Source organism: Arvicola amphibius, chromosome 5, assembly GCF_903992535.2.
Source record: "Arvicola amphibius chromosome 5, mArvAmp1.2, whole genome shotgun sequence".
NCBI lineage: Eukaryota > Metazoa > Chordata > Mammalia > Rodentia > Cricetidae > Arvicola > Arvicola amphibius.
Window position 1 is genome coordinate 108888820 of NC_052051.1, and position 13907 is coordinate 108902726.

Genomic DNA, 13907 nt, shown 5'->3' on the forward strand with positions numbered 1-13907 from the left:
TTTTAAAGCAATTATGACCCCAGAGAAAGGAAAATCATTTCACAATTTATTACTAAGCTTCATTAATCAAGATGGTATAGTATTGACATAATATAGATGAATAAAGTAAACTCTCTGGAAAGTCATTTATAGAAAGTAATTTCTAGATAAATATAGCCAGTTTTTTTTAACAGAAGTGTATAATTAAATAGGGTCATGAATTGGAATAAACATAGCAGTATGGAGGGAGAAAACAACTTTGAAGGATTTGTTTATTTATTCTACCCTGGGACCTGGAGGTGAAACAGGTCAGCAGTCTTACATGGGGGTATCTAGCTAGCCCCAAATACCAGGATATGGGGAAAAATAGACTTTGACCATTGCTTTCTTAAGTAAAAATTAATTCAAGATGTACCATGGATCTAAATATAAAAATTTTAATTTCTAAAAGAAAACATAGGAGAAACAGTTTGCAACTTCTCAGATCACGAAAAAATGCTAATTGTAAAAAACAGTTAATGTAAATTGAAAATAACTTAATTTCAAAAGACATCACTAATAATATCAAATGGAATCCCACAAACAAAGAGCATAAGGGTATTTTTAATAATGTATCTGTAATGACTCATATCCTGAATGTAGAAAGAACTCCTGTAACTGAATAATAAAAAGATTAAGAGCCTAATTTTTTAATTGTGTACTTAATAGATACCCAGCTATAAAAGCTATCTATCTAAGTGCTAAAGAAGTACAGGAAAAGATGCATATCATTTCTCATCCTTGGACCAGTAAAGATCACCACCTCAGTAAGCTAGCATATATCCACAGAATAACTGAAGCTAGTGACTAAGTGCCTCGCATTGGATGAATGTGAAGCCCCAGAGCTCTTAGTGTTGGCGTGGGGTGGGGGAGGGGACAACAAAATATCTAGCAACTTTGGAAAACAGTTTGGCAGAATCTTACAAAATTAAACATGTAGTAACTCACAACTGACCAATCCTGTTCCTTCAGTATTTAACCAAGTTAAGTGAGTATGTGCTTATTCAAAGATTTGTACTTAAATGTTTAGAGAATTTTTGTTCCTGATAGCCAAAAACTGGGAGAATTCGGATGTTTGTCAAATGGTGACTAGATAAGCTGATTGTGCTGTGCCTGTTTAATAAGCTGCTCGTACACAGCACCAAAGCCCCGGCATCAGTACACGTGCACATAAGAACATGGATGGAAAAGAATCCAGACTCACGGAACCACACATTGTATGGTTCTCTCTGTGCGGAATCCTGGACATGACAAGTGTAGTAATAGAGCAAGTCAGTAATGTCTAGGGACTCGGGATCAAGAGAGGGAAGTGAGGAGTATGAGAAAGTAGTTAGCAGTGTTCTGATGGACAGTGTCTGTGTGGTAACTGAGTTATGGCTACAGCATTGCAGACTTTTGTGAAATTTTTATTTTTATTAGCATATATTATTAGTGGATTTTATCTGTAGATTATACCTCAGTAAAGCTGATTGACTAAGAATGGATAAGAAATGAGCATATGCTTCACTAAAGAAGACAAATAAATGCTGTGGGAGCACATTCTGCTCCTTCAGCCAATAGCTTTTAAGATACCAGCCCACTTGGGCGTGGCCTTTTATACTGTAAAAGCAGTTATAAAGTGTGCTCTGCTCTCTAGCAGCCAGAAGCAAGAGGCACACTGCCGGCAAACAGCAAGAAGCTGAGTTAAACGCTGTTTGTTTTTTTTTTTTTTCCTAGAATTCCTTTTCAAGCTTTCTCAGGTTTTACATGGATTTAGTCCACCACATTGAGCGTCAATTGTTGCAAGGAACCACTTGGCCGCTTGTTCGTTTCCCAGCCACACAGATCCCAAAAATAATCACACAGAAACTGTATTAATTAAATCACTGCTTGGCCCATTAGCTCCAGCTTCTTATTGGATAACTCTTACTCTTAATTTAGCCCATTTCTATCAATCTGTGTATCACCACGAGATTGTGGCCTACTTGGAAAGTTTCCGCATGTCTATCTCTAGCAGCAGATCCATGACATCCCCTGACTCCGCCCCTCTTTCTCCCAGCATTCAGTCTAATCCTCCCCACCTACCTAAGTTCTGCCCTATCAACAAGCCAAGGCAGTTTCTTTATTCATTAATGGTAATCACAGCACACAGAGGGGACTCCCACATCAAATAAATGGCTTTTGATCATTAAAAAAATAATAAACTGTTGAGCATTGCTGGTCATTGTGGCAGTCCTAGTTCAAGCCCTAATTAGATGTATGCTATCATCCACTAGAATGGCTGTGTATGTATCAAGGATTTGTGAGATGGAGAGGCCTGGAACCCACAAACACTGCTGGCACAATCAGAGGGGCACAGCTACTTTGGAAACTACTCTGACAATCTCTTACTCAGTTAAATATTAATATTTTACATCACCATCTGCTCACAAGAGTGTTGATAAAGATCCTATAAAAAGCCATTGAATTCTCTTCAGATAGACACTATTGCAGTGGTTCTCAGCCTTGCTAATACTGCAGCCCTTTAATACAGTTCCACATGTTGTAAAACCCAACCTTAATTTATTTCTGTTGCTACTTCATAGCTGTAATTTTGTTACTGTTATGGATCGTAATGTAAACGTTTGTGTTTTCCAAAGGGGTCTTGACCCACAGGTTGAGAGCCAGTGCACTATTGTATATACATTGTAACTCAGTCAAGTAATTATACAAATCCCAACTGTAATATTTCTGAGTCCTCTGGAGAGTCAAGTCAGTTGTGTGTAAATAAAAAATACACTTGCAGCTGGACAGATGACTCGGCTGTTAAGAGTACTTCCTACTTTTGTAGGTTAAGCTCCCGGCACCTAAAATTGCATCTAACTAACTCCAGCTCCAGGGACCCTGACACCCTCTTCAGGACTCCAAGGGCACCTGCACTCAACATGCGCGTGCGCACACACACACACACACACACACACACACACACACACAATTTTTAAAACCTTCTAAAAAGAATATGAACAGAAATCATTTCATCCAGCTCTTGTGCTTTCAGAAGCAGTTTCCTGAAGAGTTTTTTGGGGCTTTCGGAATAGCCTAAAATAACCATAAGTAATACAGCAGTACATTTCACAAATGATGCAGGAAGTGGGGGCTAAGGAGATGACTTGGTGTGAAGTGTTTGGTGTGCAAGCATGACCTGAGTTTAGATTCCCCACACCGTGTTACAGATGGGCATGTGGACACATGCCTGTAACTACACTTTGGGGCACAGAGACAGGCAGATCCCAGGGGCTCTAGCCAATGTGGCGAACTCTCCCTTCCTCAAAGCATAAGGTGGAAAGAAGTAGAGAAAAACACTCACTGTCAACCTTTGGCCTCCAGAGGGCACAGAACAGATGAGTGCACCTGCATATACTATACCCCCCCCCCAAAAAAAACCTGTCATATATTATAATTGTTACATGACAACAATAGGTTTGTAGCCAGTAGAATATTATTAGCACTGCCATTTATAATAGCAAAGCTTGAAAACTATCCTAGATGTCTCGTAGCAGGAAGACAGAGAACTTGTGACCTAGTCACATAGTGACTGACCTGCTATGACATGCTGAGAATGAAAATGTTCTGCCTGCATGCAGTAGTATGCCCATCATATCTGTAAGAAAGAAGCAAGAAAGTAGGGTATGCCTGTCATAAGTTTGGCTGTATAAGGCTCAAAATGGCACTAACCTAGGGTTAGAAAGTAGAATAGTGGACATTTTGGGAAGGATGATCTTTATAGAGCTGAGTGTCAGGTGTCTGGGGCAGTGGTGTTTTGGTTTTTACCTGGGTGTTGGTATTTTGGGTGAGTTCGGTTCTTGACATTGTTCCTGGGGAGGTGTGACTAAACGTCCACTAACCACACATGGGGAACCACTAGAAGGCCAAAGTAAGAGTTCTACCAAAGTCCACCTTGGACCAGTGAGGTCTTATGTTGTTTTTGTTGTTTGGGTTTCAGTTTTTGTTTGTTAGGTTGGCTGACTTTTTTTTGTTTGTCAAGACAGGGTTTTTCTGTGCAGCCTTTGCTGTCCTGGAACTCTCTCTCTCTCTAGACCAGGCTAGCCTCAAACTCATAGACCCTCCTGCTTCTGCTTCCTTGAGTACTAGGATGAAAGGTGTGTGTTATCACTGTCAGCAAACCAATGAGTTTTATTGGGGTTAATTATAGAAAATATTGGTGAGAAGTTTCATAGAAGAGCAGACATGACACAAAGACAGTCATCTCACCAAAGCCCACCTCAGCATGGGTGACAGTTCACAAGCTGGAGATGGAGCGCACTGCACAGACCTACCAGCAGTTCCCAGGCTGCTCTGCCTGTTTCAGGTTCCTTAGCTACTACTGAGTGTCTCTCAGTGGTCCTTACAGCTCATCTGCTGTGCTTGAGGAGGAGAAGCTGGGCGAGTCTTGTCAGTTCAGGGACTTTCTGAAGCCTCTGGATGGTTTACTTCCTCAGTGTGATAAGATGCACAGTAGACTGTTTCACCTCCCCATATTCTTTTGAAGATGGAAAGGTTTGTTTAGAGGAAATTGCTACACAGCCCTGACTTAATCATCTCTTTTTTTAAAAAAAAAAAAAAATCAAGTTTATCTTTGCTATATAATATTGAATTTATAAATCTTGTTAACAGAATAAATTTTTATTTAATAGAACTTTTTGAGATTTATTTATTAGGTATACAGTATTCTGCCTGTATGATTGCATGCAGGCCAGAAGAGGGTGCCAGATCTCATAGATGGTTGCGAGCTACCATGTAGTTGCTGGGAATTGAACTCAGGACCTCTGGAAGACCAGGCAGTGCTCCTATCCGCTGAGCCATCTCTCCAGCCCTTAATAGAAAATTTTTTAAAAACATACTTAACAGACTTTTGTATTAAAGTATTCATGTTTGTTAATGCCAATATTCTTAAGAGTTCACAGGATTTTTCCCCTTTTATTGAAAAGAGATTTTTTTCATACACTATTCTGATTATAGTTCCCTCCCCTTACTCCTCCCAGTTACTCCCCACCTCCCCTCCCATCCAGATCCACACCCTGTTTCTCTTTAGAAAACAAACAGACATCCGAGGAATAATAAGATAAATCAAAATCAAATCTTAAGATGACAGAAGAAGCAAACAGGAAGAAGAGCTGAAGAAAGAGCACCAGAGCTGCACACAGATGCAGGGAAACCAGCTCTTACACCACAGGAAGCCACAGAAACCCAGAACCGGAAGGTGCATTCACACAAAGGACCTGTAAAGTCCTGGTGGGGGTGGATCCCTGACTTAATTTCATTAGACAAAGAGCCTCTAAAGAAGCCATTGAGTTCATTTGGGGTTGGCCATGTACTGCTGGGCATGGTTTGTCTCCAATTAGACTCCCTTGGAGGAAACACAAGTGGATATCAATTGGAGATTGCTTACGGATTAGGGATGGGCGCATGTGTCCACGTCTCCCAGCTGTAGGACCCCATCTGGTGCAGACCCTGTGCATGCGGCCACACTCTCTGACTTCGTATATAACCAGCCTGTTGTGTCTAGAGGGCCTTGATTCCTTGGTGGCCTCCATCCCCTCTGGCTCTCACACTCTTTCCACATCTTCTTCTGCAGGGTTCCCTGAGACCTGAGGGAAGGAATTAGGACTTAGTGTTCCTCGATCTCTCACTCTGCGTATTGATTGGCTGTGGGTATCCATATTTGTTCCCATCTCCTGCAGGAGGGAGCTTCTCTGATGATGCCTGAGAAGACTCTGACTTATGAGTTCAGCAGAATTTGTTGTTACATTCCTTTAGCAGAGCACTAGTGTTTGGCCTTCCCCTGGAGCCATGGCCTGTCTAGTCATAGGTTCTTGGCTACCCAAGCAGCATTAGGCATGACTTCTGTCTTGTGGCATGGGCTTTAACTCAAATCAGATATTGGCTGGTTACTCCCACAAACATTGTGCTACTATTGTACCAGCGTATCTTGCAGGCAGGACACATTTGTAGATTGAAGATTAAACATCTTTTGAATGCCAAGTTTTTAAAACTTTAACCAGGCATGGTGGTGCATACTTGTAATCTCAAACACTTAAGCTGAGACAGGAGGATCACAAGTTAGAGACCAATCTGGGCTACAAAATTACACATTCTTTTGAAAAACAATCAAGTCATTTAAAATGAAGTACTGTATCCTATCATATGCTTTCAACTATTTTGTTTTAATTTTGCTTGTATCTGTGTGTATGCGTGTGTGCAAGTCAGAGGAAAATTGCAGGTATTGCCTCTCTCCTTCTACTATGTAGGTTCTAGGGATCAAACTCAGGAGTCAGCCTTGGCAGGAGGTGTCTTTTCCCACTGAGCCATCTCTCCAGCTACTGTTTGAGCTTATTTTCAATGACTGTCAAGACGTTGTGTTCATATTCAGAGGAAACCGTACATCCCACAGTTTCGACTCTTGGCTCCACTTAGAATAAGCCTCAGAAGGGGCTGGAGAGATGGCTCAGCCATTGAGTGTTCTTGCTGCTTCTGCAAGTTCCTGGGTTTGGTTCCCAGCTCTAGATGGTGGTTCACAACCATCTTTCACTCCAGTTTCAGAATGTCTGATGCCTTCTGACTTCCACAGGCACCAGGCACACACACATGTAATACATGTAGACAAAGAACTTATTAATGAAAGAAAAAAAGAAAGCCATACATGTCTTAGACATGGGGCACACTCATAATCCCAGCAGCTGGAAGGCAGAGGCAGAAAGATTGCTGCAAATATGGCGTTAGCTGACTGCATAATGAGTTCCAGGTCAGCCAGGACTATAGAGCAAAACTCTAAAAAGCCAGAATGGTAGAAATCCTTGTAAGAGAATCAGTAACAGCATATACATGTAACCCCAGCACTCCAGAAGCTGGGACAAGTGAATCACAAATTAGAGGCTGTCTGGACTGCAATAATGAAGCCCCTTGTCAAAGAAGAAAACAGCATCCCACGGAATCGGTCACTGTTTCAGTCCTTGACAGCAAGGTATACTCTGTGTTATATTGATTAACGTTAGAAAATTGTAATAATACATTTTCCATCTTACTATCTTCACTAGTTAACGATGAGTCTGGCCGAGATGCAGATGTCGGTACCAGGGAGCACGTGGGCACTAGCAGCTCCCTGCCACCCCGGGAAGAAAAGCAGGAGCCAGTGGTGGTAAGGCCCTATCCACAGGTACAGATGCTGCCTGCACACCATGCCGTCGCATCAGCCACCCCCGTCGCAGTGACAGCCCCGTCGGCACACCTGACACCAGCAGTACCACTGTTCTCGGAAGGAATTATGAAGGTAACGGAGTTTAAAGAGTCGCACTGAACCACAACTGAAGGCAGCTAGCACTTGTAGCAAAGCTAACAATCTTAGTTGTGTCCTAGGATGCTCCTTCAACTTTTCCTTTTTGGCTGTCCATTTAGACTCCCCTGTAATTTGGGGCTTTGCAATGCTACAATAACTAGACTGTGCTGGGCAGTTGTAATCACAGGACCTTTTCTGTTATCCATTGTTGCTGTTGTTGTTATTGTTGTTGTATTTTTATGGGGTTAATTGTCTTTGAAACACAGTATTATATACTACAGTCCAGGCTAACCTGGAATTCCCCGTGTAGACAAAGCTAGCCTAAAACTTCTGACAGTTATCTTGGTTCTGCCTCCCAGTTGCTGGGATTACAGGTTTGTTCGACCATATCTTAACTTTGTTACATAAATGATAATTGTTCAACTTGCAGACATGCTAAGTGAGTTTTAGCCTGGCACTCTTTAATAGCTGATTAATTTGGAGGTATCTGAGCATGTTACTCTGTGTGTTAGTAAGTTCATGCCTTGGTTACTGAGAGTTCTGTCTGCTTCTGCCCGACCGTGTGGAAGACAAGGATATAGTGTGAGCAGTACAAATCTGGGCTGTCTGCCCAGTTCTGCTTTGTACTTGATGTGGGGCTGAGTGAGACGTTTAGTCTTGTTTGTGCACTTCTCTCTCTGTACTGTAAAACGCCAGTAATTCTGCAGAGAAGCTGTGCCGCTGACAGGAGCACATATGATACCTGTCTCGTCGTGTGTGCCGCTCTCCAGATTGGATTTGTGCTGTTAGCGTGGAGTGCAGCTCAGGAGCAAAGCTATTGACTGTCCCCTGTGCTCTTCTGCTTGCAGCCACCGCCGAAGCCCACCATGCCTAGCCGTCCCATTGCTCCTGCTCCTCCTTCTACCATGTCACTTCCCTCTAAGGTTCCAGGACAGGTTACTGTCACCATGGAGAACAGCATCCCTCAAGCTTCAGCTATTCCGGTGGCAACAATCAGTGGACAACAGGTTATTTTTCCCCTTAATTTGTTAGTTTTCTAGCTACAGTCTTCACGGGTACATTAGGCACTGTCCTAAATAGTTAAGTAGTTTCTGATACCCACAGAGAAACAGTAGCATTGAAATCAAAAGGAGTAAAACCCAGGCTGCTTAGTGGGTAGGCTGTATCTGCTGAGCATACTATGCCAGGCACTGCCTTCACTGTAAGATCACAAATATAGTCATATGCAGTCCATGTCCTAGAAGTGTTCAAGTGCCCATGTGCTTGATTAGAAGGAAACAGCACTGAACAGTCGAGAATACCTCCCAGCAGTATTGTTGGGTGTATTCTGGGTTTTCTTGTAGGTTGGTAGATGTATATTTGGGGCTGGCAGGTTCCCTCAGGTAGCCTTCTAATTGTGAGCATTTATTTTGAAGACTCTTGTTTTAACTTGAAATTTTAATTGCATTCCATTATGTATAGTTGACTTGCTAAATACTTTGAATTATAACACTTATCTATGAAGAAACTAAACCTCAAAATTCTTTTCTTTTGTGTTTTCAAGAAGATTAATATTACAGAAAGATGCCCTGGATTGTTTTCAGTTTTATACCTTCCTAAGCAATCTCAGAAACCCGGGACTGTCACCTGAGATGCACTTATGTCAGTGTGCTGGGATGCTGAAGGGATAAGCTGAAAACTTAAAGGCAATAGCTATTGGATACTAACTGACATGTATCCAGAAATCTTCAGTAGTATAAAGAATAATGGATGCAGAGACCTAAATAAATAAACGAAATAGAAAGATGGGTGTAGTGATGCACACCTTTAATTCCAGTACTTAGGAGACAGAGGCAAGAGGATCTCTGTGAGTCTGAGGCCAGCCTCTACAGAGAAAGTTTCAGGACTGGCAGAGCTACCTAGTGAGACCTTGCCCCCCCCCACACACACACCTTGCAAACAAACAAACAAACAAAAACAAATAGAGAAGAGTAGGAGGTAAAACAGCCCATGATCAGGAAAAAGAAAACAAGTACGAAAGACTGATGTTGCAGATATGAGTGGACAGGTATCTCATCTGGTCCTGGGATCTATAACTAGTGGGGCCTGCTGGCGCTTCTAACACTCACTTCTAACATACTTGTTGGCAGGATCGTTACAATGCAGTAGGTGAGATGGGGTAGCTCAGTGCTGTGGGGTACTCGCTATCTGACAGTTGGGGCTGGGTGTGCTCAGGGTGGTATGACTGTAGATGCTACCCAGTGTCCAAAAGGAGTGACTGCAGGAGTGTAGCAGTATACAGCACTCCACTCGTGTATACTTTTGCCCTGGAAATCCCCAAAACTGCAAAAAGGGAAAAAAATTGTAAAGAACAAACTCACCCAATTTGAAAGAAACTGATCTGTATAGATAATGGCTAAGACCACCCTTGTGAAAATTGCGTTCTCTCCTGTTCTTCTAGGGACATCCCAGTAACCTGCATCACATCATGACGACAAATGTTCAGATGTCCATTATCCGCAGCAATGCTCCTGGGCCCCCTCTTCACATCGGAGCATCCCACTTACCTCGAGGTAACAAACACATTTTGCTCAAATTCTGGAAATACTGTAGCAGATGAACATTTGATAGACGGTGGGTGACAGAGTGTATCATGTATAATGTACACAGTCACCCTAAAGTTACAGAGCAATAGAGATAAACCTAAAACAGCACAGATCTTAACATGGTCTGTTGTGTGCTTCTTAGAAAAAGTCTCTGTGTGTAAACCTACAGGAAAAGAAATTTTTGCTGTCATTCTGAGACAGTCTTCCTAAGTAACCCTGGTTGGTCTCAAACTTGCGGTCCTCCTAAGGCTTCCTCCTAAATGCTGATTACAGGTACACCACCACTCCTGGCTGTTGTGTGTTGTGTTTGTGACAGGGTCTTGCTGCGTAACTCTAGTGGGCCAGGAACTTGATAGCATGCTGGCCTGGAATTCACAGTAGTTATCCTACCTCTGCCTTCCAATTACTATGATGACAAGTTTGAACCCACTCCTGGCTTCTAATATTTTTTTAAGTTTACTGAAAATGTTTTAAATTTTGTAATATTCATTGCAACAAGATTGATTTATTCTTACAAGTTAAAATAAGCTGAAATAAATTTAAGGCATTTTAACCTATTAGAAAGTGAGACCTTTGAAGACTGAAAACCAGGCTGACAAAACCAGCTTTGCTCAGTCCTAGCATAGCCAAGCAATTCCCAGCTGACTCTTAACTCTGGTGTCAAAACTACCTTAGTGGAAATGCCTTTTAACAATGTTGATGTCTGCACTAAGGGAACAAAGGCAGCATGAGGAGGTGACATTATTACTAGTGACTAAAATGTTGAAGCCATAATCAGAATCTAGGCAGTGACACTATACTGTGCCATTCTCCTGGCACCAAACAAGACTGTTAATTGTATCCCTCCCAATGGCAATTTAAAATACAAATAAACAATTTTTTTAAAGGCTCAAACTTTGAATACATGTTTTTCTAATTCTCTTCATAACAAAATAAGTTTACCTATATAGTATCCTGGAGCTGAAAATCCACATGCTGCCATATTTTAGCAGTTATGTGTTTCCTATGGCAACAGTTGGCTTTATTAAGTAATGTATCTATTCTGATAATTTTTTTCTTTTCAGGTGCAGCTGCTGCTGCTGTGATGTCCAGCTCTAAAGTGACCACAGTCTTGAGGCCAACTTCACAGTTGCCAAATGCTGCTACGGCACAGCCAGCAGTACAGCACCTCATTCACCAGCCAATCCAGGCATGTTGTGGGTCAGGGACTTGGCCAGCAGGCCGTAGTGCCTTCCCCTAGCTGTTACTCTGCCAGACCCTGAGGGAGCCCATGGCCCCGCAGCTGAGTTACTCCTCTCAGTTGGGTTTTCAAGGCTTTGAATAGTTCGGAGGATGCCCTTTGAGCGGGGATAATAAGAATTGGATGGGATGGAAAGTAGTGAGTGAGACAGCTGGTGCCAGAACAGTAATGAGGGACCTGCGCAGCAGCAAGGAAGCGGTGGCTATGGATAGTGTTCAGTGAGGGCTGGCTCAAGTGGAGAAGGATTGTAACTTAGAGAGAGCTGCGAACACCTGAAAGTTTTATGTACATTTTATGCATATGAATAAATATATGTCTTTTCAGCCAGTTCAACTACTAAATGCATCTCTGGTAGTACCCACCTTCCTTTTTCATATTGAGAGTCTTACGCAAGGCCTCTCGCATGCCAGGCATGTGCACTAGTGGCTAAGCTACACTTGAACCTCTTGTAATTCCAACTTATTCAAGGAATTCTGTAGTCTCGGTACGAATAGAATTATTCTGTATCAGAAGGAGACGCAGGTGCGGAAGAGTCGGATGAGCAGTTAAGAGCACTAGCTGCTCTTCCAGAGGATCCAGGTCCATTCTCAGTACCCACATGGTGGCTAACAACCATCTGTAACTCCAGTTCCAGGGGATCCAATGCCCTCTTCTGACCTTCACATGCCCTGTGTACATGTAGTGCACAGACATTTATGCAGGCAAGACACCCATACACATAAAATAACAACTGTTTTAAAATCTCAAAGGAAATGTCAGAAAAAGTAAAGAAGGAGGTTTAGTGCTGTTTCTAAAATAAGTCCTCTAAGATGGAGAGTGTGAACTTGATGTTGTAGTTAAACTACAGCTTGTGATCAAGTGATCTTAAGGTGCATCTAACTTGGTTACATAGCAAAGGTAGAAATTCTAGCGCTTTCAGGGGAAAAAAACGGTAATATTTGTGACTTAGATGATCTTTAAAAAGCAGATGTGGCCTTGTGTGGTAGGGCATTCCTTTAATTTCAGCTCTTGGGAAACAAAGGCAGGCAGGTCTCTGAGACCAGGCTAGCCAGACCTAAAGAGAGAGACCGTGTCTCAAAAAAGAAAACGAAAAGCAAAGGTGGTTGGCCGCGTCTGTGATCTCAGCACATGGGAGGTAAGGCTGAGAACCAAGTCACAGAGCCCACCCGTGGGGGAGAAAGAAGGAGCAGTGGCCCTGGTGTGAGGTGGGCAGCTGTACATAGCAGGAACAGCAGGTAAGGGCAGAGGTAAAAGTAGGGGCGAAAAATGGGCAGGTAGGTAGCCCTGCTGGTAAAAGCACTTGCTGCCAAAGCCGATAACCTGAGTTCAGTTTGGACCTACATGCTGAAGGAGAGAATAAGTTACCCTCTCACGCCACACTCTGGTGTACAGAAACACATGCATGGGTTATACATGTATGCACATTTACAAAACGATTAGAAAGTGTAAAATATTTTTAAAGGATGGGCAGGATTTGATGATTAATTGCATTTATAAAAATCAGGAAAAGGGTGAATCAGGGCTCGGGCGATAGGACTAGGGATAGTGGACAAACGGTTGATGCACACAGACTAAACAAGGTTAGGACTGAATATTTGTATGAAAATGTAGAAGGCACCTCAACACCTGAGGCTTTCTCCCTTCCCCATCTTCACTCTTGTAACATAGAAGCCTGTCATCCCATTTGCCCTTTGTGTCCCCATTTGGCCGGAGTTGTTGGCCTCATAGGCCCTCTGGGGAAAACACTTGGATGTACGACATTTTAAATGTCCACTCAGCACCATAGTAAACTACAGGGATGCTGGGCCAAACAGCTAAACCCCAGTTTATACTGTTACTGTAGTTTTATTAAAAAGTCATGGACTATTTAAACATGGTAGGAGCATTTGGTTGCATTGAAATAGCCTCCCTATGTACTCCTGGCCTGGTCTCAAACAAAGAGCCACCTGTCTCTGCTTCTGAGTGCTTGTACCACCACACCCGGTATAAAACAGGAATTTTCTTACCTTTTTAGTGGTGCTGGGAATTGAACCCAGAACCTTGCATTTGCTAGTCTTCCACTCAGCTGCATGTGTCCTACTCTCACATGTGTGTTCTTTCTCCCACTCCCACCCCTTTGCTTTTTGGTTTTCTGAGATAGGTTAGGTAGCCCAGCTCAGCTCTAGCTCACAGTTCTCTCAGCCTCTCGAGTGCTAGGATTATAGGCGTGCACCAGAGTTCCTGGCAATTGGGTTGGTTGGTTGGTTGGTTTGTTTGTTTGGGTTTTTTACTTGTTTTGGTTTTTGTTTTTCTAAATTCTGATCTTTTTCTTGTAATAACTCAGAAAAAATGTCCGTCTGGGCACAGACATACTCATCTGGAGGCCAGAGTTTCAAAATTGAGTTTCAGTGTTTGGTTTCCTGTTTTTATTCTGCTTTTGCTTTAAGTATTTTTTTTTCTCTCCTGTCTAGTCTCGTCCACCTGTGACCACCTCCAGTACGATCCCTCCTGCTGTGGTAGCAACGGTCTCAGCCACCAGAGCTCAGTCCCCCGTCATCACTACGACGGCAGCGCATGCCGCTGACTCAGCACTAAGGTATCTATAGGTGTATATATAAGGGCTGCCCTGCCATTCCCCTCTTGTTTGCTTGCCTTCCTTCATTTAACTCTGTGATTACAAGGCTTTCTAAGTTGTACTCTAGATCAGGGCATCTTAAACTTTTTTCAACCAAGAAATTTTCATATGACCCTGGATGTATAGATATATAAAATAAGTACAGAAACCAAACATTTA

At 42.5% G+C, this 13907-nt stretch overlaps 1 protein-coding gene across 5 annotated transcripts in view; it reads left to right on the forward strand.

Annotated features, from left to right (window-relative positions):
• The window catches only part of Sap130 (Sin3A associated protein 130), a 79851-nt gene that overhangs the window by 17348 nt on the left and 48596 nt on the right, over window positions 1-13907 (forward strand). For all 5 annotated transcript variants that reach the window (XM_038330933.2, XM_038330932.2, XM_038330934.2 and 2 more), the window contains exons 3-7: window positions 7071-7303; window positions 8158-8316; window positions 9750-9861; window positions 10959-11083; window positions 13585-13709. In XM_038330933.2, coding sequence (XP_038186861.1) covers window positions 7071-7303; window positions 8158-8316; window positions 9750-9861; window positions 10959-11083; window positions 13585-13709 — 754 coding nt within the window. The remainder of the gene's footprint in view (window positions 1-7070; window positions 7304-8157; window positions 8317-9749; window positions 9862-10958; window positions 11084-13584; window positions 13710-13907) is intronic.